The sequence below is a fragment of the Penicillium argentinense genome (genome assembly GCF_028826775.1).
Source record: "Penicillium argentinense strain IBT 30761 chromosome Unknown utg000006l_segment0_segment0, whole genome shotgun sequence".
NCBI classification, from domain to species: domain Eukaryota; kingdom Fungi; phylum Ascomycota; class Eurotiomycetes; order Eurotiales; family Aspergillaceae; genus Penicillium; species Penicillium argentinense.
Genome location: NW_026622665.1, coordinates 136,154 through 162,448, shown reverse-complemented (window position 1 = coordinate 162,448; position 26,295 = coordinate 136,154). Strand labels below are relative to the sequence as shown.

Sequence of the window (26,295 nt, the reverse complement as noted above, 5' to 3'; positions counted from 1 at the left end):
AACTTCTCGGGTGTCGTCTCCATTCACTCTGAGAACCACTGCATACTACAACTTGTTGAAGCTATATTTACCCCGCACTTCAGGCACAGCCACGATGCCTGCACATCTTACCGAGTCTCCCGACCGAAATGTCGCGGCTATTGAGCCTTTACCAGGGAGTGATAATTATGCAACGTGGAAGCATCTTATGACCTCCTACTTAAAGGCAAGACAAGTCTGGGATGTCGTGTCCGGAGATCTCCAACGCCCTAACTGCCTTTTTAAATACGCAAAGCCGATTACGGCCGACATTGTTCCACTGGTTGATGAACGCCTTATTGGAGCCCCAAGACAGAAGGCTATCGAAGCTCGTCTAGAAGCTGAAGTCCAGGCTTTTGAGCGACATCAGGAATGGTCCAAACGTGAGGCTGAAGCCTATCACACAATCTTTCGATATCTTTCCGTCGAAATCAGTGTTCATGTTGCAGGGCTAGAAACATCTCGAGATCTGGAACGACCTTGAAGAGCGATATAGACGAATGGAGCTAGCTACATTCTGCGAACTTTTCGCCCAGCTCAAAGAAACGACTGGATCTAGCTGCACTAGTATACGTGAATTCGTTGATCGAGTCCGATTGCTAGTACATCGCTTAAATGCGATCATGCCAGGGTCAATTGGGGATCACGCACACGTTGCAATCCTCTTAACTCAGATCGGACCGGAATATGCGCTGATAGTTGATGCCATCCAAAATGACAAGGATCCGGCCAATCCCGCCATGATTGGGAATCGCCTTGGTCAGGTGATGTCCTCTACAGGAGATACCTTACTACTGTTTCTGTACAGGAAGGTGCCCGGGCAGCCTTGGCGGTGACTGAGTCTGCCTTTCTGCCACCCACCCTCCTTCCTCCCTAGGCGCCTCCAGTACACCAAGTCAAACGGACCAAGTCACACAGGGCGAGACTGGGCTGTGCGTGCCTTCCGCCCTACGCCAATCATCCCCCGTCGCAAGGGCCAGGGTCTGCCCAGGCCCGTGCGAATGGGAAAGGACAGTTTCAGCGAAGAATTCTCCAACTCCTCCGCGCGGAGTACCGTCAGTTAACACAGTGAAGGCGTCTGTCAAGAAATGCAATTACTGCAACTCACAGTTTCGGGTGGGGTGTCTGATGTTAACCAATAAAACTGCTCATATGGCTCGATAAGCTCAGGGCCCACATGGAATCCCCCGATGTGGGCGCAATGCCAAGCCTCGCCCAACAGGCAGACAAAATTTTCTTGTCGAGTGGCTTGGGTGGAGGTGCTAATCAGCGAGATGCATTATTGGCTCCACCTGTGCTTTATTAACCATCTACAACACTTTTAGCTCGTCATCATATCGCATATATTACCATCCACACGATGACAGACCCCTCGCAAGGAGCGCAGATCATTCCACTCAGCAAGATGCCCCAGCAAGCTGGCGTCCGGGACGATTGGACTGGAGTCATAAGTCGGAAAGAACGAAGAAAATTACAGAATCGACTCAATCAGCGGCACTACCGTATGTACTGTTTTCGTCCCAAGTTATTTTTGTCTCAACTGACAATTCACTAGGGTTGAGAAAGCAAGATAATTGAGCAGTATCGAATGCTGACATCATTGCTACCCCTTCCGCTATACCGTCCGCATCTAGAGTGCAACTTCTGGATTCCTTCAAGCTTGAGAGGCCGGAAGCTTTTGAATGCGCAAGAGCGCCTTCATTTGCTTTGGAGTTCCGTAGATGGTTTGAGATGAAAGTGTACCAAAGCTTTATGTCCGGTATGCCGAACAGAGACCACCTTATTAGCCTTAGCCGACTCAACGTGCATCGAGCCATCAATGAGAACATTGCTGCAGTTGGAATTACCTCCGCCTGGATGAAGAGCGATGATGCGATATCAATATTCAATCTCGCACAACCCAGTTTCTCAGTCGAGGGTATCCCACCTTGTTTACGACCGACATTCATCCAGTTACATATTCCCCATCATCCCTGGCTGGACTTCTTTCCATTCCCACGCATGCGCGACTGCATGATTCTTGCTGCCCAAGGTGATTCTTTCGACGATGACGACCTATGTCATGACCTCATGGCTTTTTGGGATACAAGAAACACCGCTGCGACCTTACTTGTGTGGGGAAACTCGTGGGATGCCCAACATTGGGAAGTTACAGAGGGTTTCGCACAGAAGTGGAAATGGCTGCTCCCTGACTCGCTTGAGCTTCTGGCTTCTACAAATCGTTGGAGAAGATCTCGAGGGGAACGGCCTTTAATCTGGAATGATATTCTTCCTGGGTCATAAATGCGACAGACATGTTGTAATTACCATGAGCGTCTTTATTATTTTTGATTGCGTTTGTATAGAGCTTCATTGGTGTTGGACAGAGCAAGATATCCACGGCAATATTCTAGGAATCGGATACATTATAGTATGTTCCCTGATAATTGAGTTAGTATACCCGACACAAAGACCTTTTCCATCTTTGCCAAAAAGCAATGTGCTAGATTGATTGGTATTTTGGGGGAGAAATCAAAAGGCCAAGAATGCGCCAAGTCTTTGATTACCTTGGAGCCATGGGTTCATCGCGTAAGCCTTATCCGGTTATTTTTATCTTAACTCCGGCAACTTTTGATATTACAAACCAACACTAGTAGCGCAACTACAGGGAGGGAGGGGGAGGGGCTGCTTAAGTCCGACAATAACACTTGGGATGCTTGCAAACTTCTACATTTTCCTTTTCATCGCTCAGCTGCATTGAAAGAGCCTCTCAAATCAAATCACAAAGCGCTGATCGCATAATTGAAAAGACGCCATGAATTTGATTTTCTTCATTTCCCTGCTCAGTGTCGGGACGATCGCAATTCCAACCTCAACGCCAGATCGAAAGCTCGACAACCCCTTGCAATTTATTGGACCCTCTTCACAAGACCCGCGACCAAGTCTATCAACCGAACATTCGCCAATGAGACGGAACTTGCGACCAAATATAAAAACTCAACCTCTTCATCAGCATTCACATCTTGGCCTCCCTGGGGTTGATGATTATGAGAAGCACGTTGCTTACTGCGAGGCTGGGTCTGTCCCCGATTGCCAAGCAGCCGTCGGGTAACCGGAATGGGATTTATTCTGACCAAAGGACAGCCGATTCTTTGGTTTCGGTGGTATACTCGAAAGTATCGGACATGATGCATTGCATGGGATCGTTCAGGCCATATATCCTCTTTTCTTGTTGTTGCTCAAACTCCTGTCTTGCCATTTTTGGTAACGCGCATGATACGTCTTAAAACTCTTCGAAACTTTTATCTCTGCTTCTTCACCATCTGCTAGGAGAGATTACATGACGTGGTCAAATAATATCGCCTATTTTAGGAGCACAGAATGATTTTTCTCTCTGTTAATTTATCAATGCTGAAACTTGCTCAAGTTTACGACTTCAATGAAATTTGGAAGCGGTAATTGATTCATCTCTTCATTTGAAGTTCTCGAGGAAAAAAGTAACCTTAGATGAAAAGCCCCATTTCGACATGTGCCGACTTAACTTGGTCTTTCCGAATGCTCTCAATCAAAGAGTTTTCCGGGTAATCATCAATGTCCAGATCCATATATCCTCTTGATGACCATTTTCTGCCCGAAACCAAAAAAGAGCGACCATTAACAGTGCTGTCATTGAGGATTCTCAGGAGGCATTGGGCCGCATCGGAAGCCTCCGCGAATCGTGTGTTCAGGATACGCTGCGCTTGTTGACCGTCTTCCGTAAAAGCGGGAACAACGTACTCCGAAAATAGAGCTCGATCCTTTCTCGAAATACCTTCTGCGTGTTACGGGCCGTTCGAAAGAAACAAATTCAGTCGGTGCCTACTTACGAGAATCTCGAAGATGAAGAAGGAAAGAGAAAGAAAGAAAGTCCGCCAGAAAAAGAGGGGTTAAGTCCCCAGCAAACGCGTTGTGCAGTGACTACAGCTCAGCCCACCCTCCAAAAAAGCTCATCGCACCCTCAAGTCACATGACATGTGGGTTCCAACTGTAAATACCTTACACCTCATTTCACCTTACAAAACCTTACCCTCCTTCCTTCAACCCACCGCCTCCCTTATTGGTTCTTGAACACTTCAGGAGCCGTCCCTGACCGCTCTTTTCTGCTGGATTATCGCATCACGAACTAGTTCAACTTCAATTTACAACATGCCGAAGTACAAGACAGCTGTGAGTAATAAAGTTTAATAAAGTGAGAGAAGAGATGAGAGAACTGACTAGCTCTGAACTGGTTGTAGGACACCTATTTATGGTATACCACGATGAAGAAGGAGGACATATTACATGAGTTGGACATGCCTGTAGCGACCGTGAGTGCCTCCACTAATGCTAAACTAGTTCTGATATAGCCACAGGAAGCGAACACTCTTATTATCCACCCAGGCGAATTGCTCTGTCGTTACTATCCCTGTGCCAATATGGTATATGACTTTATATTCATAACGATAATCTTCTAAGTCTGGTTTTTAACTAGTCATAGAACCGTTTCCAAAACACCAACGCCCTTAAGGCTCATATCAGAGATAAGCATAACGAGATTTGCGAGGGAGAGGGCGGAGGTTCAATCACAGCTGAGCGTGATGCAGCTGCTATCGGTAAGTTAAAGATATTTGATATGCTAAACTAGTCTCTAACTAATTTATAGCCTTTTACAATGACCTCAAATCTCGGTACGACACTCGTGTAGCTAGTGCCCCTCAGCCCGCATTTCCTCTTAAGCGCGATGGTACTGTGAGTGGATATCCTCTAGTATATTACTCGTTCTTAACTAAATGACAGTTTCTTAATAGATCAATATGTCTGAGCTAAAGCGCCAGGCTATGGAAATGGGTGTGGACGTTCCCTGTGAGCAGTGTAAGCTCGATAATGTTTCGCGAAGTGAGTCTTTAGCAATTCTTAACTAGTTCAGAACTACTTTACTTAAAACTTTCAGGATGTTGCAGTCATGCTCGCCGTACTCAGTGTGATATCTTTGAGGAGTTTGCCCCTTATCCCTCTGATACTATTAAGGATCCCTGAACTACCTTTGAACTAGTTCTTTCTTTTCCTTTGAATAGTATAGTTTGATTTTGATCTTTCTCTTGACCCGTAACAAGAACAACTTTTTAAATGCAGAATATTAAAAATGTCAGATTAGAACTAGTTTTATACTAGTTCTGTCCTGACTGTTTCTTCAAATTAGCAAGCTGAATAGCTAATAACTCATTTTCCATCACACTCTTCTCAAATGCAAGTTCATCCTGTCTTTTCTGTCTTTCTATTACCCTCCGTTGCTCCTCAAGCCTTACCTCATACTCCTTTCTCTCAAATTCTACCCTTAGTTCTATCCGCTGTTTCTCTTCCTGATACCTAAGCTGCGCTTGACGTTGATTTTCGTCAATAGATGCTTGGTTATGTAGGTTCACTGAGGCAGTACGGCGAAGGTCTGGAGAGTCAGACCGAGAGGGTAATGAGAATGGGGTCCTATCAACTAGTTAGTTTCTAATCAATATCTAGCTATCGTAGTCACTTACACTGCAGGGCTCTGAGAACGGCTTTGGGAACGGCTCTGGGAACTACATCTTGATGATGACCTTCCCCGTGTAGAACGGGACCGTTTGATCATTCTACCAGATGAGCTCGATTGATGGAGAATTAGATCCTCCTGAGAGACTATTGCATTAATCTTCTCTTGCTGCTCTTGTAAGAAACAATCTCTCTTTCGGTCTGTGTTAAATTGTTAATATTAGTACCTAGACTAATCACTAGGTTTTAGCTAGTTATGTCTTACCTTCTCTCTGTAGATTCCTCTTCCATCTCGCTTGTTGGCTATCACATCGATATGAATGCCTACTACCATAACGCTCACGAATATGATATTGCTCGACGTCTTGGAGATCTAGCAATCTGGACCTTGTAAACTAGTTAATAACTAAATTATAAATAGTTGACTTTGAACTTACTTCATCACTGCACCAAGCAGGCTATCGTGTATGCCTAGAAAATAGGACTTGTAGTGGCTCTGTTCAACCGCATTCGTATGATTCCTGATATCCTTATAGAAATCCGGATTTATTAACGAACACGCTCTACATAAACCAGCAGAGATAATTGGATGTCGCTTGTGGTTTGCCCAGTCAACTAAGTCTGGGTAGTGTCCTACTTATTAGTTAGCAACTCGTTTTGTAACCACTTATAATGGACATACCCGCAATTAAGTCAAGTAGCCCATGATACTCCCTCTCCGTCTGAGAGCTAAGCAAGCTCATACATCGTTCCCGGGCTAGATGATATGTTCCATCTAAAGTCTCAGGGAATAATTCTGCCACAGTGCGCATAAAGTGCACCTTGCAGAATATCAAAATATTCCGTAGTTGCCAGCCACGCTCGCGACGAAAAGGGTCTATTCTCTGGAGGTGCTGCCCGAGACCTAGGTTGAATTAGTTAAAAGCTAGTCAAAGGCTAGTAAAAATAAAATAATAAACTATACCAGTCATCTGATTAGGGCACATATCTGTAACAATAGCCTTGAAGCCCTTGTTATGTAGATAATGAAACCTCACTGATTCGTTCGTAATCTTCTGGATCAAGTAGAATACTCGGCTAAAGATAAACTCATAAGCATTTGGTGACTCTTGATCTGTGAAGACGCGGAATAGAGTAAAGACTAAGACGTAAATTAGTAAAGAACTAGTTAGGGAGTAGTTATACTTACTCTTGCCATGCTCCTGTATAAGGGTTGCGAATATTACTTCGATGACGTCGCCTTTAACCCGTTTATACGACATATCCACCTCAAATGAGTCAAGTGAGGCTAAATATCGAATTTGGGCTTCAAGAGCGCAGAAGACGAAAAGACCATACTCATTATCATAGACCTCCCGTATATATGACTAATAATCAATTAGTAAGTAAATCACAACTAGTTCCTGTTGTCCTACCTGCAAAGTTGGATCACGGTGAAGTTCATGTTGAATACCTGCAATATCTCTACCCTTGGGGTATCGAAAGGCACGTTGTTTAGTGAGAACGGCTCGAAAACGGTCCATATTCACGAAGCTTTTATGGATCTGAGAGAGTGTCATGCATTTTCTCTCCTGGCAGTATTCACGAAGAGCTGGGCTTTGTAGGAACGACGCTGTTAACTAATTAGATATTAGTCAGTAGCTGGATAAGATTACTTACTAAGGGTTAAGTCTGGGGTCTGGTTTCGACAAATTAGATTCAATACATCACCCATAATAAGGTATGGTGCCTTATTTGGAGGAGGTGGTGGGTGACTATGACATCCGCGAGAGTAGAAAAGAGCGTATGGGCACGCTGCTAAGTCTATCGGGATCCATATGCGAAATTGTACGCCACACTGTTGCTGGGTTAATTTACCCTGCCCTTGAGGGTGCATAATACCTACACACGAGTTAGTAACTAGTGTATAACTAGTTATCAAAGACATACCGCAGTCCTTACGCCGCGTAGAGCGCGGCTCAACCACACCGCAGTGGTCAAAGCTTGAGGGTATATTTCCATCTACTAGATACTGGAGGTATCTAATATCTAGAGAGGTCTCTTTCCCTATTAGGCTTCGATGGAAGTGCAGAGTCCTATTTTCAAGGGTGCGATTACTGCATGCGAGGAAGGGATGATGGATCCCATCAATGGTCTGTTGACTAGTTAGCAATTGGCTTTCCTTGACCTATTTAGCAAGCTTACTGGTTCATGGTAGGTCCCATAGACTAGCTTACAGCTGTCTATAGAGTTTTTACATGCAGTTTTCATGTGAAACCTCTCCTGATGGACCTGGTAGAAGCTAATAGAAGTTAGGATTAGTTCTATTTTAGTTACAAACTAATTATCTTACCTCATGCTAGCCTTTTGCTGCAAAGTCAGGCTATCTTCTTGCTTGATTCGCCGCCGGGTCTCTGAAAGCGATGTGAATAGATCTTCATCAGCAAGGTAATGTTGCGAAGACATAATTAACGGATGTGCGAAGGTGCAGATAGAAACCCCAGTGCATTTTAACCTTCGTTTCCTAGTCTTGCAACCAAGGAATGGATTAAACGCAACTGTTTCGGTCCCAACTTTAGCGTAGGAGTACTGTATCTAAGTAACTGGTTAGTAAGTAGTTTAGTATTAGTTTCTAGAGATACATACTGAAGTGAGAACCTGAGATGCTTGCTCATACGATAGTCCTCGGAGGTTGACCACATATGCATAGCCAAGATCATGGGTTTGTGGGTATTCTGGGAGCGAAATAACATGCTCGATCTTGGCAGTTTCTACTACATCGTGCGTACCACCTGAGAGTGGAATTGTGACCTGTGGCTCGGGTTGCTAGAGATTAATTGATTAGAGACTAAGTAAAAACTAGTTGGAGTATAAGAGATATATATTTACCTCATTGGGGTCGGCTGTTGCTTCATTTCGTTCATGTATGATACGAGTATCATTACTTTGATTCAAGATAGAGAGGTCCTCATCACTCCTATCTTGATTCTCTGCGCTTGGATCAAGATTAAGCAGTTGGTTGAGAGGCATTTCCCTCCAGGGGTACCAGAACTGGTTAGCAACTGGTTGGTGCTCCATGTTGTCTGCGTAAGGCGAAGACGGGATAAAAACAGGCGTGTTTTTAATTTATAAGGTAAATGAGGATTATTTACATGGTTACTACAGCAATACAGGGATAAATACCAACATAAGTGGGTCTAGGGTGTGATGAGCTACTGAAAACCCACTTTTCACGTGACTTGAGGGTGCGATGAGGTTCAGTGAGGGTTAGCTGACCTGTAACCTGCGTTGTGCAAACGACCCAATATTATGCCTCAGGCATCCTTCCACTGTCAGTGGCAGAATCTGAGAGTGTTGTATTACATAATACGTACCGTGATAACGTAATTCACCACCGAGCTGACCGCACCACCGAGCTGACCGCTCACCCGCCCTCTTCCTATTTAATAGCGTATTTATCAACCAAAACGCCGTAATATTAATAAAACTATCTAACTGAACATTTATTTGACTTATGCCCTATCTCACCACATATAGAGCAGGTAAATCGACGCTTCTGTAGGGGTGCTGCTGTAGTTTGAACCGGTTGAACTGGGTTGGGCAGAACGGGCTGAACCAAAGGAATAGGCTGCTCAATAGGTTGTGAGAGCTCTTGGGCCTCTTGGACTGATAGGCCTGTGGGATGTGCTTCTCGTCTCTGCGTACGTGCCCTTTTTTGCTTCTTTTTCTCGTTCTCTGAGCGTAAATCCTGGATTTCCTTCGTGAGAATTATAAGCTCTTGACGGACGTTATGGAACCCTTTCTCTAGCTGGTCAATTGCTTGATATGCTCGAAGTAATGGGCTTTGCGACCGTCGACGAAGAAAAGCTTTGATTGATGAAGCTTGACGACGTGCTTGAATGCTTGTTTTTGGGGTTTTTGGGCTAAAAGCGCTAGATCGACTGCTTGGTCGGCTCCGAGGGGGTGTAGGTGTACGAAGCCGAATATTTAGCTTTGATATCACTCGGTTGGCATCTAATGGCACTAAACCAGCTGCTGCAAAGCTATTTTGAATCGTAACTGATTTAAATGTTTCAATGCGCGCGAGTGGATATGCTTCGAGGAAATCAAGCTTGTCGATATGGTTGATACCAAGACGCATCTGACGCTCGACGAGCTTACCGTACGCGCGTTTAAGCGATGCAAAACAACCAATATCAAGTGGTTGAAGTAGGTGTGATGAATGCGGTGGCATACAAATCGATATAATATTGTTTTGAGCACAGATTTCGTCGAATTGTGGTGTCAAATGACTACCGTGACCGTCAAGGATAAGAAGTCGATATCTGCCTTTTATGCGATTATTTGTCGCTGGAATAAAGCATTTTTGTAGCCATCGAAGCCCAATTTCATCTGTCGTCCACCCATTTGCGCTTACTTCAAAGCGCCAGTCTCCTGGAAGATTGTCGAACCAAGCATAATGGTATAGCTTAGCTTTAAAGATGATTGTTGGTGGAAGCGTCCACCCGCTTGCGTTGATTGATTCGATTACGGTAACCCACTCGCGATTTCCGGGCTGTAAAAGCGAGCGCCGACCGTAGTATTCCGCCCGCGTAATGACTTTTGCGGTCGCAGTAAGGCCCATCGCGAAGCCAGTCTCGTCAAAATTATAGATATCTTCGTCAACGATACCATATTGCTGAATTGTAGCTTGTACGGTGTCGAACCACTGCTGGATAACTCTTGGATCCTCTTGCGTTGCGCATTGATAGTCGTATCGTCGTGAGAAGCGCGATTTTAGCTGCTCAGGATGCCGTTTAATAAATTTTGTAACCCAATTTGGGCCAACGACTTCGATATTAGTTGAACCGCGCTTCGCGAGTAGTAAATCAGCCATTTCTCGCACCGTCGACGGTCTAGGTGCTCCACCGCGAGTATCCATTGAGATAATCCACTTAAGAAGCGAACCCTCTTCGATTTCTGTCAATTTATGGCCATTGGCGCGAGATTCGGCGCGATTTAGGGTGCCGCGAAGTCGTGTTCGAAGCGTAGAGTATGGGACTGAATAAGTCCGTGCCAGTACACGAATTGGTGATTTATCTCCATTTTTAATAGCCTGAATAGCTAGGAGGATACGACCCTCTTGTTCAATGGAATTTCGGCTTGATCGAGAGCGATTTGGTGGCATGGTGGATGGTTAAAGATAGGACGACGCGTCTGGACGCGAAAAAGTGGGTAAGCGGTCAGCTCGGTGGTGCGGTCAGCTCGGTGGTGAATTACGTTAACGTGGATCCCGGCGGGTCCGTCATCCCTGCCGGTCCGTCATCTCTCCTCAAATTTTCTGCCCCTACCCAGCCACCTATTCTTGAACGCCTACCATACCCCCAAAACGCAGTCAAAAAGCTCAAAAATCAATTGAGCAGGAAGGCAGGATCTTGCTTGCTATTAAGGCTATTCAAAATGGCAGAAATACCACGATAGCTGCTGCTGCTCGCTCTTTTGATGTCCCCCGCACAACTCTTGCTGATCGGATGAAGGGCATTCCTAATCTATATGAAGCAAGAGGTACAGGCCATAAATTCACGCAACTGGAAGAGGAATCAATTCAGGATTGGTTAATCTCTATGGATCAGAGAGGCGCTGCGCTTACAATCGCGATGTTGAGAGATATGGCCAATTTACTGCTTAAACACCGCGGAGATAATGCCCTCCAGACCGTTGGCAAAAATTGGCCAACACAATATATCAAACGACATCCTGAGCTTACTACTCGATTCTCTCGCAAATATGACTACAAACGCGCCCTAATGGAAGACCCAAATACTATTATCGAGTGGTTTAAGCTTATCGAAAAAACGATAGCTCAATATGGTATCACTTCAGATGATATCTACAACTTTGACGAATCGGGGTTTGCGATGGGAATTAGTGCGACGACGAAGGTTATTACGCAGTCATCTTACACCGGTCGGAGGGGCGTTTTACAAGCTGGCAATCGCGAATGGGTGACTGTTATCGAATCAATTTGCGCCTCTGGACGAGCGCTCCCACCATACGTTATCTTTAAGGGGAAACACTTCATGGTACGATGGTTTGACGACCTTCCAAAACATTGGGCTCTTAACGTTAGTCCAAACGGCTGGACAAGTAATGAAATTGGTGTTGATTGGCTCCAAATTCACTTTATTCCGCGCACGACAAGTCAGACGAGAGGGAAACATCGTCTTTTGGTCCTCGATGGCCACGACAGTCATCTTACAGCAACATTCGACAAGATTTGCCAGGAAAACGACATCATACCAGTCTGTATGCCTCCGCATGCCTCTCATCTTTTACAGCCTCTTGATGTTGGTTGTTTTGCTGTATTAAAGCGCTCTTATGGAACGCGGGTTGCAGAATATACCCGATTAGGCATCGATTCTATCGAGAAAGATGATTTCCTTGATATTTTTCCAGCAGCGCGTGATGATTCATTCAAAGAGTCTATCATTCAGAGTGCCTTCGCAGCTACTGGTTTAGTACCACTAGACCCAGATCGGGTGTTATCAAAGCTCAATATTCGTCTTCAATCTCCGCCTCCACCAGATCGACCAGTTTCACAAGGTTCAACATCAGGCAGCAATATCTCCACTGGCATCCCTCAAACGACTAAGCAACTAGAAAAACGCAAATCTAGGCTCGATTCTGGTCTAAATTCAGCGGCTAATAAGATCTCTTCGCCTACAAAACGTGATCTTCAACAGTTTTACAATATGTCGGTTAAGCTAGTTCACGAGCACATCTTAATGCGGGATGAAATAAAGCGTTTACGGGAGGGAAACAGAAAGCAGACGAAAAAGAGGAAGAAATCAAAGAAGCGAATACCTAATAAAGGTAGTTTAACAGAGGTTTTAGACCTCACTACTAATGTTAGTGGTGAGGGAGGCGGTGGTGTACGATATATATCTGATACTACACCTGCTCTAGAACCCCAGGTTGAACCTACACTTCCTGTTTTGCCCCCTGTACGTCGGCAAATTACGTGTTCTAAATGTGGCGGAAAAGGGCATAGGTTTTCTAAATGCCCGCAAAAGATTTAATTTGTCAATTTAATGGTGTTTTGGTTGGGTAAATGATGTTTAAAAAAGGGTAAAAATTTGAAGTTTTGATGGGGTGACGGACCGGCAGGGATGACGGACCCGCCGGGATCCACGTTAACTAACGCCTGGGAATTCCTAGTCAGCTAGGAATGCTCTCTGATAAACACGGTAGACGCGTTATTTTAGTTTGCATTTTTTCCCCCATATAAATTGCTAGCTAGGGGATGTTATCCAATTTAGACTTGTTTACCTTCTCATTTCGCTACCATACACATCCATACACCGCCTTCCCAACATCCACGAGACGAGGCTATTCCCAGGGTCATCCGTCACACCCTCCACCATAGATGTATTACAGCGCATCAATTTTCTCTAAATATATTTCTACGAGCCTGAAAAGAAATTTGATACAAATCCTTTGCTTTCAATTTCATTAAGGTGATAACTAGCTAAATTGCTATATGATCATAGTAGTGGCCAAAGCTGCAATAGAAAACCGTATTTTACTATGGTGAATCAGCAAATTTGTGCGTTTTGGCATAGCCTAGTTGGGAAAATTATGCAGGGAATGGGTTTTGGGTTGGGTTCGGGTTTTGGGTCAAGGGTCTCGACCCGTTTGCGGGATTTGGCGATGTCTAGCTGCCATCTTACCCTACAGAATAGGTATCAGATAGTAACGCTCGAAGTTACAACTAAGATAAACTAATTCACGAGGCTCTAGGTCCTTTGATTGGCGAGGTATCTCAAGAAAGCGTTTTTGCCAAGAAAGAGTTGTTTTGTCCTCATGTATAATACTGGCGTTGGAGCCGGCCCATATTCAATACCAGTACACCATCACGCAGGATGTCCAACACTCTAAATTTTCTGGAGGAAAAATCTGCGCAAAAAATTGACGCACACGGTCCTTTTCCACATGTCGCACCTCGACCTCCTTGCCCAGCGCCTTTGCGAATGTTGCTTGCACGTCACGCGGGCTGTACTGTACTGAGGTTAATGGAGCTCAAATATGTACGGATTTGATGACGAGAAATATTTTTTCTTTATCTTTGCTCCAAGAGTAGAGCCAATGTTTGAGCAGCCATATGGGTTTTTGTAGACCAAGGGGATGATTGTCAACAGAAGAACGGTTCTGTTATCCAGAGAGTATCCATATATATAGTCCACTTTTCCAGTAAGTACGCGTTGGACGAAGACAATGTCTTCCACTTGAGTATCACGGAGGACCCTCCTGGGCTCGGATATTTGTTTCAATTTCACCGAATATTCTAATAATTAAAAGAGCACCCCTTTTATTTGTTCTGGCAATCTGAACTACAGTTATTAACTAACTTCTGAACGAGTGTTCATACAGTATAAATGAAACACTTTTACATACGATGCTTGGTAGGGCATATTTGCTTGCTGCATTAGGGTAAGCTAGGGTGAGCGAGAAAATCAAACCCCGAATCTGGCAGAGTGGTGCAGGTTGAGACATTGAGTAATATATCCCAATAAGAAATACGGCGTTGGGATACAAAAGCAGACAAGTTAAACTGGGACATATTCATCCAACATTGTGAGCTCGTGCGTCTGGTAAATCGCGTTGCCCTCATTCGCAGAATTGATACGTTTGCAGTCGCTGCCATAAACTGTCTCCTTTGGATTCAGGTCCTCCGCGCTGGTACTTCCTCCATAAGATTTCGTGCGGTAATTTCGCCCTTCATTGGATTTCCGCCACCAGTTGCCTTGAACGGTTGTGATTATGCCTAGTCCATCGGCAATGACGCTGCGGGAATGGTTAGGCACTCCCACGTTATCCGTCCTATGGCAATTAGACATGTGCTTGTTATTCCCGAGCCTGCCAGAGCTAAAGACACCCGGCGCTGTGGAACTAGGATGGCCACTGAGGCCTCTATGTAATGGATTGGTACCGGAAGTGCTGTCACAGGATGCACTGCGGTTGCGGAGGAAACGAAACAGTGGTCTCAGTGTTGCTAAGCTTCCAGCCGTAATACCAAGCCCACTCTCAACGTTGGACCAGATGGCCAGGTTTGCTGTCTCATCTGGAAAATAGAATCGGCATGTTAACGTAAACTGTCCTGAAGCAGGAAAGCAGGGTAGGCTTGAAAAGAAACTGACAGAGAAATTCCTGGCGTTTGTACTCTTGGATAAACGGTATTCGGACGACCACTGCAGTACTGGCGCTGGATTTGCGTGGTCAGCCAAAGGATCCAAGTTATGTCAAAACCAGTGAAGAGTTAATCCTGGAATACATACATGCAGCCCATCCCCATCAGTGTGGCTACGGTAATCTTTGCGTATTTATTCATCTGTAAATTCCAGACCAGGGATGCTGGTAAAAGGCCGACTGTAAAATCACAGATGGCACTGGTAACACTGAAGACATATAAGAACGAGCTGGCAACTTCTGGGTCCAGACATTTGCCTATCTGTCCAACTCTGTCCCAAAAGTATGAGATAGGTTGGCACTGCACCATCATGATCATCAAGAAAACAAAACTGATAACTCCAGTGAGCCCCATAACCGTGTACAGGATCCGGAAGTGCGCCTTGCTGACGGTTACACGAAGCAGGAAGATACAGACGGAGATCTTAGTCGCACAGCAGGAGAGGATGTAGAAGATTTGGCCTAACCACCAACACTGCCAAAGAAGCCATTAGTTAATGTACACTCGTTCCGAAGTAAGCCCAGTATCTTTCCCAACTTACCAACTTAGCTGTTTTCATGTCTTCTGCGTTAATATCAGCGAGTTTTCTTCCGATTCCATAGAACGTCCCGTAGCTGGCGGAGACGGCGAGGGAAATCTGGAATAACTGGTTTTCATTCAAATCAGAGCGTCAGCAGGATTGTAACATACGAGATATATTGAGGAAATTATTGGCATCTTGTGAACCAAGAGCGTACGAACCAGTGCGAGTACCATGATTGTGTCATCCCATCCGAACGACTTGACAAGCTTCAGGCGGACATAACATCGCAGGGCGACTGCGACGCTGGCCACTGAAGCCAGTGTTAGGTCAACATTGCGAATTGAAGGGCCATGATCATCCGCCATGCTGCCGCTGTGGCTTCTGCTAAACTCTAGGAGATCGATATTGCTGTCGACAGTCCAAAGCAACACAGACAAAAAGTTATCGATCGTCGAATGTCCGAAGCCAAGTGATCATCGGCGACCTCAGCTTCGTAGTTCATATGGTTGCAAATATTAAGGGAAAAAGGATTCGCTATGGACAGTCGATATGAACTGGTACTTACCATGTTTTTATCTTCGCATGGTGGAAGTGGTTGTTCCAAATGGTGACGAGAAATCCAAGAAAGGAAGTGATATGTCATTTTTGGTTAAACTACCAAACCAATGAATTAACTTTGGCGCTAGTGGATCAGAGGTTTTTTAACTTCTGTCCTAGAATATACCAAACTTCCCCGTAAAACTCAGAATTGCATTCTCCTTCTGCCATTTCGTCTTTCGAGTTTGAGAAACATGCCAAGGCTATTAGCATTACTGTTGTTGAACGAATATTCAGTATGATTTTCCGCTGTTGGTAAGCTAACCCGGTTCGGAAGTGGAACTTTTGGGGCAATTTTGAATGAAAGGATATCATGATCAAAATTGAAGGAATCCCCCAACACATACGAGGGCACTTTTCTCTCAGCAAGACAGGAAGAACAGATGAAATTTCCCAGAAACTTGGTTCAAACAGGAGTACGAAAGCTTATTTACGAACTTTGTGGGCTATTGGTTTCGGGAGATTCTTGGCCTATCGGAATCGTCGACTCAGACGTCACGTTGAACTGAAGTGGATATGCGTGACTCCTCTTTTGAAGAGCTCGTAAGTAAGCTTTTGTCATCACATGGAGTGGTTACTACCACAAGAAATTGGGTTCCATGGTTGGAACTACCGATAATCGGCACATTGCCGCAAAGGTACTTCAACAACACCCTTGACATTCTATTTCAATCAATCAATCTTTTCATCCTTCATTGGCTCCGTTTGATCTCATTCGTCCTGAATGCATACTCGTCCATACACTTTTAGCATGTTCTGATAATAGCTTACAGCTTTTGGATCAAATCGTCCCAAAGAAGGCTCCAAGACCGAATCTTGTGAAAAGCTAATATTTGAGTACCCACAACAAATCCCAATGAGATTCGAATTATTCCCACCCTTTGCGCTACTCCATCAGAATACATGTCTATCCGAATACGAGTGAATTGGATTCTGAATGTACAGTTCCTCAGCATTCAAGTGGTAGTAGGGGTCTTTCCACAATTTCCCCAATGTGGACCTCGGATAGCTTCATATTACGCCAAGGCCGTAAGACAGGGTGTGTTTAAGTACATATGACCTGTCACTGTGATGATATGGACTAGGATAGGAAGAGAGTGGAAAGGGGGCTGAGACGCATTTTGTCAGTGATGTTCTGTGCGAGGCATTCAGGTTAAAATAACGTAATTCACCACCAAGCCGCCACCACCACCGAGCCGCCACCCCATCTGTATCTATTCATTTTAAATGCCTTATTTCTCAACCAAAACGCCATTAAATTCAATACACTAAAATCGAGGTCTATTTGGACATGCGTTTCTCTTATGACCCTCAGTTCCACATGCTCCACATTTTGGTAAGGCCCTCGTACGCGGCTGTAAATGTGCCAGAGGCGGTCTTGTCTCACGGGATACCTGTGCTAAATCTGCTTTCTCTGGCTGCGCTACTAAGGTAGAGGCCTCTAAATCTGAGAGACCTTCGGAAGGTATTTGCCTTGTAGACCTCGTCCTTTTTCGCTTCTTCTTGTCGTTTTCAGCGCGTAATTCGCTTACTTCTTTCTCGAGTAAGGCAGTCGATTGCATCGTGACTTGGTAGGCTTTTAAAACCTGATTTATCGCGGAATTAAGCGGGCTCGGTGGGCTTTTTAAACGCTGTTTTAGCAATGCTTTAATTAAGGAAGCTTGCTTTTGTAATTAGATATAGTTCGACGGCGTTTTTGGCGACCACTCGCTTCCCCGGCTCCAGGGGGGTCGGGGTTCGAAGGCGAATATCGAGCTTCGAGATCACTCGATCGGGGTTATAAGGCACTAAACCCGCGGCGGCGAAGCTATTTTTAATAGTCTCCGATTTAAACACTTCAATTCGGGCGAGAGGGTAGGCTTCGAGGAAGTCTAATTTATCGACGTAATTGATCCTAAGCCGTATTTTCGATTCGACTAGCCGACGATATGCGCGCTTTAACACCGCAAAATAGTCAATATCGAGAGGCTGTAAAAGGTGAGACGAGTGCGGAGGCATATAAATTGCGATAATATTATTCTTCTCGCAAATTTCGTCGAATTTCGGGGTTAAATGACTCCCGTGGCCGTCGAGTATTAGAAGTATAGTCCCTTGGCCGTCGAGTATTAAAAGTCTATACTTCCCCTTCGTACGCGAAGAAGTAGACAGAATGAGAGCTTTTCGAGAGACCGAAGGCTAATTTCGTCGGACATCTACCCGTTAGGACTAACCTCGAGTCTCTAATCGTCCGGAAGGCTGTCGAACCAAGATTCGATAATGACTTTGCCCTTAAAGATCACGCACGGAGGAAGTGCCCACCCCGACGCGTTTATACACTCGATTGTAGTCACCCACGCGCGGTTTCCGGGCTGTAAAAGCAATCGCCGACCGTAGAATTCACGTCTCGTAATAACCTTCGCGGTCGCAATTAAGCCTATTGCAAAACCGGTCTCGTCGAAGCTATAGATATCGTCGGGATCGATACCGTAAGTTAAGACTGTTTCGAACGAGAGAAAACCATTCAGAAATAATCTTCGGGTCTTCGCATTTAGCTCACTGATAATAGTAGCGCCTCGAGAATCGGGAGGAAAGAAGAGGATCCCTTTTCACGAATTTTGTAACCCAATTTTGGCCGACCGAAGGAGGTGGGGGGGGGGGGGGGATCCACGCGCCGCGAGTAGTAGATCCGCAATTTCTCGTACAGTAGAAGTCCGAGGAGCTGCTCCGCGAGAACCCATAGATAGAATCCATTTTTGAAGCAATTCCTCTTCAATTTCTGTTAATTTTGAACCATTTGCGCGAGAAAACGCGCGGTTTTGAACCCCATTAAGACGTGTAGCGAGAGTTGAATTCGGTACGTTTAATTGGCGTGCTGCTTCACGAATCGAGGTAATTTCTTTCTTCTGAATAGCCTGAATAGCTAATAAGATCCTACCCTCTTGCTCCGTACGTTTTTGAGAGGATTGAGTACGAATTGGTGGCATAGCGGGTGTTTGAAAAACAGAGGTCTAGTTAACTGACGGGTTTTTGGGTGGGGTGTCCAGCTCCCGGGGGGGGTGTCCAGCTCGGGGGTGAATTACGTTAAGACGAGGAACCTCCCAATGGGAGGGACAATCAACCCTGTTGGTATCTCAACCAAATGGGTGGATAATTGTTCATGCGACGTTCTCGCTGCTACAGGTCAGCATGAATAACGAATATTCGCAATTCGCATTCGTATTCGCAGACATTTTGCACTGTTGAGATAAAATGATTGTATTAGGTTAAGTTATCTCATCTCTTGGAGGTGGGACTCCTCATCTATTTACATATCTCTTAGTCGTCCCCGCCCTAAGCTTTGACCACCGTGATACTCAACACTCCCACTCGATGGTAACCACCATCAAGGGTTCCAGCGACCATGTATCACGGTTGTGAACGGTCCCGTTAAAACCTCCAAAAACCCTTAAAAGGGAAAAGAAGGAAAGGGTACCTGTACGGCTTAGTCTCTACCTGAGATCCGTAAGCCAAGAAGTGCCACTCAATGCCAAGCCCTCTCCGAAACCACTCAAATGGTTCTCGCGCAAGAGGTTTCGTGAATCCTTCTGCAACTTGCTCTGTAGTTGGAATGTAATTCAGTTCCACTGTTCCAAGGTCTTGGACCTCCCCTTGCCATTTGCGTTGGATTTCCATATGCTTCGTGCGGGATTGGTATTGTGGGTTCGAGGACAGGCCGATGGCCCCTTGGTTGTCACCACAAATGATCGTTGCGGCTTTTCCTTGGCTCGTGTTTAACTCATTGAGGAGTCTTCTCAACCAGATCGATTCTTTGGTTGCTTGAGTTGGCCTATCCAATCAATCAACCAATCAAAGTTCTATTAACCTGTTGGAGCCTAACCAGTATCGTAATGGCTATGCAGGCGCTTCTTTCCAGATGAAGCAAGAACTCGTAATCCGTACGCCTGAATCATGCTCCAGTACAAATAAGAAGGCAAGTCCTCAAAGAGTGAGAGCACCAGCTCAATACATGCAAATCAAATGCCAAATGCCCATAAAAACCCTCAAAAATCGCAGTACAAATGAGAAGCTCAATGCCAGTAATGCATTGAGTACAAAAGAATGCGTGGAATGCACCATCCACCTCTCCATATATACCTCCGCACTCTCAACCTCCAGTCTTCATGCAGCGAGATCAGGTCCCGTATGCTCAAGCTCTCACTCCATCCTCAATTAGATGGTTATCCTTGTCGGTTCCCGCGCAGTCAGGCAGCGTGTATTCGAATAGCGAATCGAGGTTCTCTCCTTCCTCGACCGTCGGTGCATGCATTGGTGAGTACCCAGCGTCTTCGGGACTCTGCTCCATGACCTCGAGGTCTCCAGTTTCATCATCGGACTCTTCTTGCTCAGTATGTTGAAACTGAGCAAGTAGGCCGGTTCGGTGCATGAATTTAGCAACGTAGCGGGTTGCCAGCGGGTCTGATACAATAGTATCGTAATCGGTCAGTTCTCTCACTCCAGCCTGATGCAACTGGTCAAAAAGCCTTTTCTCAATGCGCCGAAGTCCTCACATTGAAGCAAGACATGCTTCGGCGTTTGAGAGCCATCTCCGCAAGGGCATTTGTCCGAATCCAGGCATTGATCTTATACAAGAAGTGCCTCAGCGCAATACGCATCGACCGCAGTTGTATCATGATCGAAGACCGTGGTTTCGACAAGCATTCGTACAATCGCAAGACCTTCTTGTCCGGCCATTTCAGCAAGCGTTTTGTGGGCTGAGCGGTCCTCTCGCTCTCCCACTGCTTCTTTGTCAGGAATGCCCTGTATAGTCAGGGAAATACACTGGATTTACTGGCCAGCGAAAGGCAACGGAATCAAAAAGGGGAAAATACCAAAAGATGCGAAAGAGTGTTGATTCCCCCCTGAAACTGCTGGTGGTTGAGGGGGGTTAATATACCCTCAAGAAAACCTGTGACTCGGTGGTTACATTCCGAGGTTTCGAAAGATGGCGAAAAGTACGCGTAATCCCGATACCGAATACCATATCTTCGGAAACCTCAGATGTACCGTTTAAGTCAATACAGTGTCGATTGTCAGGATGAGGAATCGGTGTACTGGCTAGTACTGAAGATGTCCAAACGGAATAAGATGATTGATTGTAGGTTCTCCGATCGGTTGAGCGATCTCAGGGGTCTTTATAGTTGAACTATGGCGTGTTATGACACCATACTAGGTGGAAATTGGGTGAACGATGAATAAGCCAATCCCGAAGGGTCCTAGTGGTATTTGACCACCTCCTCAGTTTGTCATCGATCACTATTTTCCTGACACATTTGGTGTCCGAAAGAACGGGTTTACCTATTGCAAAGGGCGAGACGGATCTTGCTCGGGGGAATAGCTAAATCAAGTAAAGAGTAGGGAGTAAAAAGAAGAAGCAAAACAATCCTTCCAGCCTTGTAAGGCTATATGTGCTATGTTCTCTTCACACCAGGCTGCTTTCTTGATAATTGACTCTGCTAATAATGAGCGACGCCATGCCTCTTTTTCAGTGCCAACTACCATAGTGGCAATATGTATGGACGATTTCTCGATGAGAATTCTTCCAGTTGAAGTCCTGTTCCGAAGAACGTGTCCAATATCTCGGAATTACAGCAGCTCCTGGAATCACCCCGTGAGTTCCAGGGTCTGCTGTCATGTAAATCGGGATGAATCATTTATCCACATCTCCTAAATGGTAAAACAGTAATGAGAACCCCACAGTATTTCAAGGTTGGTCAAAGACTCGCTCAAATTCCCGTGACTGATACTGACTGGGCTTGCCTCAGTCTGTTCACAATATTTCAATTTGCTGTAATCGGGAAGCTACGCTTTGCTATTGACTGATTGTACTCTCCAGCAGTTCCTCAGAAAGAGGTATCTACTTGTTTTCTGTCTGTTATATTGGGATATGTTTACCAGCCAGCGAGGATGTGTCTCCAGATCGTGAGGCAGCCGTCACTGCCCGGTGAATCAGGGACTTGCTCTACAAATTGAGACGTCATTAAGTCTTCCTCAAACTGATGTCTATATGTACTTGTCTAGCGGGAGAACCGGTGACGGCATAGACAAGTTGATCGGAGACACATTGACGTCTGTTGACTGAACACTAAGTTACCAATCAGCCTGTGTTTCCTATTGCGCTCTAGTTAGCATGGCCTTCCGTACCTGAGGCGTCTAGGCCTCGGGCGCTGTTGATGTATCTTGAGGATAATCCAAACAGCATCCGCAAACACGGACAGACGGATACACATTCTTTTTATTCCCATTCCCTGGTGCTTTCCTTCATATGCAGTGTCTCTGTACGATCACTGGGTGTGGTGGTGGGAACTCACGACCCGTCTGGTCAGACAGCCGTCGAGCGCTTCCCTCTTCATTGGGATATCAAATAAAATATACACGCGGGCATGCTCCAAAAATTCATTGAACATTAAAGGGGTCCATGGGTAATAACTCTCTGCGTAATGGATTTATTCCCGGTATAAATCTGACGCACACGAAGGAGAACCTCCAGGACTAGCTGAGACGACCACAGCCCCTGTCCTCATTCGTTAACCCTCACTTATCCCTTTGTTCTATAATTGGAATAAATTCTCAAATAGGAGTTTGAACGACGGAAAGGTTGTTTAGGATTTGAGCGGAGAGTTACTAGGTCGACAAGTTGGGTTGCCTTCACCATATCTCACTCCTTGTTGCACCGGTCAAATAGATCACCCGGGGGAATGCAAAAATACGGTCAATTTCAATTACCATTATCAAAGGCATCGACAACCTAGACTGTGGAAGATCAATTCTATATAATTGGCACTATGCGGACAGACCCAAGCCTCTTTGGCCGGCGGAGGGAAGGCTTCTTGCTGAAGTCCTTCTGCCTCCCGGGTCGTCTTTTTTCCCGCTCAATATTTTCGCGCTGTTCTTCTTTGTATTCACGGTTGCAAGATAAGCGCGTCGTATGTTGTCGTTGAGGCCCCGGCTCAAAATGTGCCGCCTTTGCTGCACGCTTCGTCGTTTTCCGCCCTGTAGCAATCTCCGTCGAGCATGGAGTGCCACTTCGCTCCGTTTCCCGTAAGACCTATATCAGGACAGAGCGCGTTTGCCTAGCTAGGAAGGCTGAAAGAGATTCTACCGCTTATTGTTGTAGTTCAAAGGAAGATTGCTTATATTCCTTCTGGACAGAAAACTTGAGGGTTTATATACACATGCGACCTCCAGATTGATTTCCAATCAAAGCTGGTAATTCCGTGAGGTTAGGAATTGATTCCGTTACGATATGACATATCACAACACAAACAGCTTCAGCATGACTGCATTCATGTCTGCTGCATGAATTTCGCAACTGCGTTCGATTTCCGCTGAGATACCAGAGAAGCGATATGACGTCAGTACACACCTCTGGGTCTGGCATTAATTTGGACGCCAGTTATGGCAACGGCACATACCGATCTTGACACTCCCAGAATCGGTCAGCAAAATTGTCTCGTTCGTGAGCGAGGCAAGTGCCCGGTTCGAGTCCCGTAGGTGTCGAATTCCCTTTAGAATCTGGAGCGTGGTGAGCTGCGGCGCTAATCTCATGGCTCTTAAGTCAGTACTGACTGGCCACTCTATAGAGACAAGCTCGGCCTCCCGTATCGAGTACTTGGACCCGATAATCTGTGACAAAGACAACTCCACGGGCTCCCAAACCAAGAAGGCTAGCCCCTCATACTGATAACAGCGGAGAAGGCGAAGGAAGCTACGATGCGAGAGACAGGTGATTGTATTGAGGAGGGGTTGTGTTTCCACGCGGAAACACGACCTCCTCGAGCTGCTGCACATGGACCAGCTCCTCATTGTTCTCACGGTGCCTGGCGAGAAAAATATGCCGCTTGGGGAAAATTTCGATGCCCTTCCCATAGTCAGCCCATGGGTCTTCATTCAAAATGGGGACCTTAGAAGAGCGCGCCCCTTTGTTCCCGCTATCAGCCCTGTGGAATCTCTGGGGCCCTAATATTGCCGTCGAGTTGTTTCCCTCCTGGAATTGTTGATGACGGTGACTCCGGGATGCTCCAGCCTCTACAATTGCGGCCCACTTGGGTGTTGCAGGAAAGAAATTGGTTGGAGGTCGCTTGGGTTGCGGGTTATTGGAGGCCATCTTGACAGAGAGGGTGAGGTAGGTTATCGCGCTTTCGTGGCGGCGATCTGTTATGGCTGTGTGCTTATAATGGGCTGTGTTACTTCGAGTCTGCAAGATCTATCTGTCTCTGTGTGTTTTAAAAAGTTGAAGATAAACGGTTTACGCGACCTTTGGCGAACAGGGAAAACAGATATCTGGCATCTTCGTCATTGCTTCTACGAGTAATCTGACCTGAAAATGCTTCGTGAATGGTGCAAAATATGTAAGTGCCGAGGGAACTGCCACTATGCGTTCCCTGTGCTCTTCCATTTGACCGACTGGATCCTCCTGCTTTACACAGTTGGCCAGAATTTGACGTTAACTTTGAACATGGCTGTTCTGCTCAGGCTCTAACTCAAACAAAGGGTCACTTTGCCCACGGGGACCTCGAAATCGAACTGATCCCTCGGGTCCCTGATACTCAGCCTTTGTTCCCCGGAATAAACCGTTACTTGAACAAAATGGAAGACTTTACATCCACCCTGCTATCTTCATTTTTGAAATTTTACCGTCTCCTGACGCTCCATGCTATCCCTGTTTATTAGCCCTGCTCGAACTCATGCCGCCTGAAATTTGCTACCAAACGCTTAGATATCTGGACATGGGGAATCTATCCTCCTGCTTTGATTAAGGCCTATTCTCAAAGATCCCTGTTCGTTTTTGCCCAACCGAAAGATGTATCAAAACAACTTCCAACGACATTTCCTTCATCGCGCTCAGACGTTGTGTATAGGGACACTAGACAGTAGCCCTTGTGGACAAGGAGCCCGCAAGTTTGGCCTCTCACAGGCGCTTGTTAAGGTTTACAGCTGTGGTGGCCGGCTTTCTGAGCGCTCCTACCAAAGATTAGCTAAATGCATAAATTTTCTTATTGCAACCGGATTGTAACAAGAATAAAGCACTGATAGGGACACGCAACTCCATATCGTCCTATCAACACACACATTTTGTTTCTTGTCCTTTATCCGAAAACACGCTAACCCGTATTAAGTCGTAAATCAGCTTTTATTAAGAATAGGTTCCAATTCTTTCGAAAACTGTTGCGTGCCGAATAGTATACACGAGGGTCAATGCGCCTGCTACCTCTGGGCACCTCCATACCTTAGGCCTAGGTGAAATTAGTGAAAACAATTCGACGCTGGATTCAACTCTATTCTTTCATCTCTGACCGCATGCGAAATATGATTGATTCCAGAGGAGGGTCTTCGTTCAGCCAGTAACCAGCTCTTTCATCAGCTGCGAAAAGGTGTGAAGCAATGGACTGATCGGAAATATTGCATAGTTCCTGGTTTCGAATCTTCTTAGCGACAGTGGAACGAACGGAGTGCATTTTAACCCACATTTTGTAGCGTCCAGTCGATCACTCGCAGCCGTGCAGTAACCTCATCCTGTTCCCCACCACGCACTGAATTCATGCGGTTTATCTCCCATCGTTTAGCGGCGGCAACGCGGAGATAAATTTTGTATGCTATGTGGCGACGAACACTCGCGTCAAGGATGATTCTGTACAATTAATTCGTTACTCAGCAGGCGCAGAAATGAGGTGTTGCTTCGCTTACTCTCTCAGCTGGGACGTTTGAGTGTCTTCGTTCCCTCTGTAGTCGGCAGCAGCAGAGGGTTTGTAGCTGGTACGTAACAAGTCCAAGGCAGCTGCACGGTTCTGATTCAGTACCAAATAGCCCTTCTGGAGAGCGCCACCCAAGGGTAAGCTTGAGGTTTGTTCCATTATATGAAGTAGCAGGGTTCGATAGTCGTTCATCAACTCAGCAGTTCTTATAGCACGTGCATTTTGGAGCGAAGATGATAATTGGGACCTAGGATGTATCGATTCTGTCAAATCCTCTTGATCTACCGACGAGAAAGCCGGGACATGCTTCCTAATCATGCAATCAGCCTCCGTTGTAGACTACATAGTCAAACGTCTAGTTATCTGGGGTGAGTTGTTCGACCGCCAAAGGAAAATCCAGATTTCATTCAGGATATGAAGCAACTTTCTTTGCATTGACTTGAAAGAGGCTTCTTGGAGCGGATGAGGTATTGGGAAGGATGACGTAGCATCAGCAGTAATTACGCACCCTGGAGAATCCGAAGCAGCATTAAGTAGATAGCTAATGCTAAGTCGATGAGGAGTAGTGGACATAGTGAAGGGACGCTGTCGTGAGAAAGTTTTCTCCAAGGTCTGCCCGTGGCATTATTTGGGTTCTCTCTACTCCGTATTGGTTCGCATGTGAGCACGCGGAGCCGAAGGATTTGACTTTTCCTAATACGGCGTCCCCCACTTTGCGAATT

The 26,295-nt window shown here is 45.7% G+C and overlaps 8 protein-coding genes across 8 annotated transcripts; 3 read left to right on the top strand and 5 right to left on the bottom strand.

Annotated features, from left to right (window-relative positions):
• Window positions 1–94: 94 nt before the first annotated feature.
• Window positions 95–502, top strand: N7532_007211 (DUF4219 domain-containing protein; the record flags this gene model as incomplete). Its single annotated transcript, XM_056619704.1, has 1 exon — window positions 95–502. The coding sequence occupies one exon, from the start codon at window positions 95–97 to the stop codon at window positions 500–502; it is 408 nt and encodes a 135-aa protein (XP_056473070.1).
• Window positions 503–1,378: 876 nt separating this feature from the next.
• N7532_007210 (DUF3425 domain-containing protein) lies at window positions 1,379–2,301 on the top strand (the record flags this gene model as incomplete). The annotated part of the gene is made up of 2 exons (XM_056619703.1): window positions 1,379–1,520; window positions 1,601–2,301. The coding sequence occupies 2 exons, from the start codon at window positions 1,379–1,381 to the stop codon at window positions 2,299–2,301; spliced, it is 843 nt and encodes a 280-aa protein (XP_056473069.1).
• A 1,881-nt stretch (window positions 2,302–4,182) lies between these two features.
• On the top strand, window positions 4,183–5,052 carry N7532_007209 (uncharacterized protein; the record flags this gene model as incomplete). The annotated part of the gene is made up of 7 exons (XM_056619702.1): window positions 4,183–4,203; window positions 4,272–4,343; window positions 4,383–4,454; window positions 4,514–4,628; window positions 4,679–4,764; window positions 4,824–4,911; window positions 4,967–5,052. 7 exons carry the CDS (start codon window positions 4,183–4,185, stop codon window positions 5,050–5,052), a joined length of 540 nt encoding a protein of 179 aa, XP_056473068.1.
• A 1,363-nt stretch (window positions 5,053–6,415) lies between these two features.
• Window positions 6,416–8,595, bottom strand: N7532_007208 (uncharacterized protein; the record flags this gene model as incomplete). The annotated part of the gene is made up of 10 exons (XM_056619701.1): window positions 6,416–6,442; window positions 6,576–6,679; window positions 6,728–6,905; window positions 6,954–7,150; window positions 7,396–7,419; window positions 7,468–7,672; window positions 7,723–7,819; window positions 7,871–8,112; window positions 8,164–8,343; window positions 8,407–8,595. 10 exons carry the CDS (start codon window positions 8,593–8,595, stop codon window positions 6,416–6,418), a joined length of 1,443 nt encoding a protein of 480 aa, XP_056473067.1.
• A 5,507-nt stretch (window positions 8,596–14,102) lies between these two features.
• Window positions 14,103–15,631, bottom strand: N7532_007207 (uncharacterized protein; the record flags this gene model as incomplete). The annotated part of the gene is made up of 5 exons (XM_056619700.1): window positions 14,103–14,617; window positions 14,694–14,758; window positions 14,832–15,217; window positions 15,285–15,389; window positions 15,485–15,631. The coding sequence occupies 5 exons, from the start codon at window positions 15,629–15,631 to the stop codon at window positions 14,103–14,105; spliced, it is 1,218 nt and encodes a 405-aa protein (XP_056473066.1).
• A 4,397-nt stretch (window positions 15,632–20,028) lies between these two features.
• On the bottom strand, window positions 20,029–20,512 carry N7532_007206 (uncharacterized protein; the record flags this gene model as incomplete). The annotated part of the gene is made up of 2 exons (XM_056619699.1): window positions 20,029–20,340; window positions 20,390–20,512. 2 exons carry the CDS (start codon window positions 20,510–20,512, stop codon window positions 20,029–20,031), a joined length of 435 nt encoding a protein of 144 aa, XP_056473065.1.
• Window positions 20,513–23,586: 3,074 nt separating this feature from the next.
• Window positions 23,587–23,985, bottom strand: N7532_007205 (uncharacterized protein; the record flags this gene model as incomplete). The annotated part of the gene is made up of 1 exon (XM_056619698.1): window positions 23,587–23,985. One exon carries the CDS (start codon window positions 23,983–23,985, stop codon window positions 23,587–23,589), a length of 399 nt encoding a protein of 132 aa, XP_056473064.1.
• Window positions 23,986–25,337: 1,352 nt separating this feature from the next.
• Window positions 25,338–25,732, bottom strand: N7532_007204 (uncharacterized protein; the record flags this gene model as incomplete). Its single annotated transcript, XM_056619697.1, has 2 exons — window positions 25,338–25,509; window positions 25,566–25,732. 2 exons carry the CDS (start codon window positions 25,730–25,732, stop codon window positions 25,338–25,340), a joined length of 339 nt encoding a protein of 112 aa, XP_056473063.1.
• Between the last annotated feature and the right edge of the window lie 563 nt (window positions 25,733–26,295).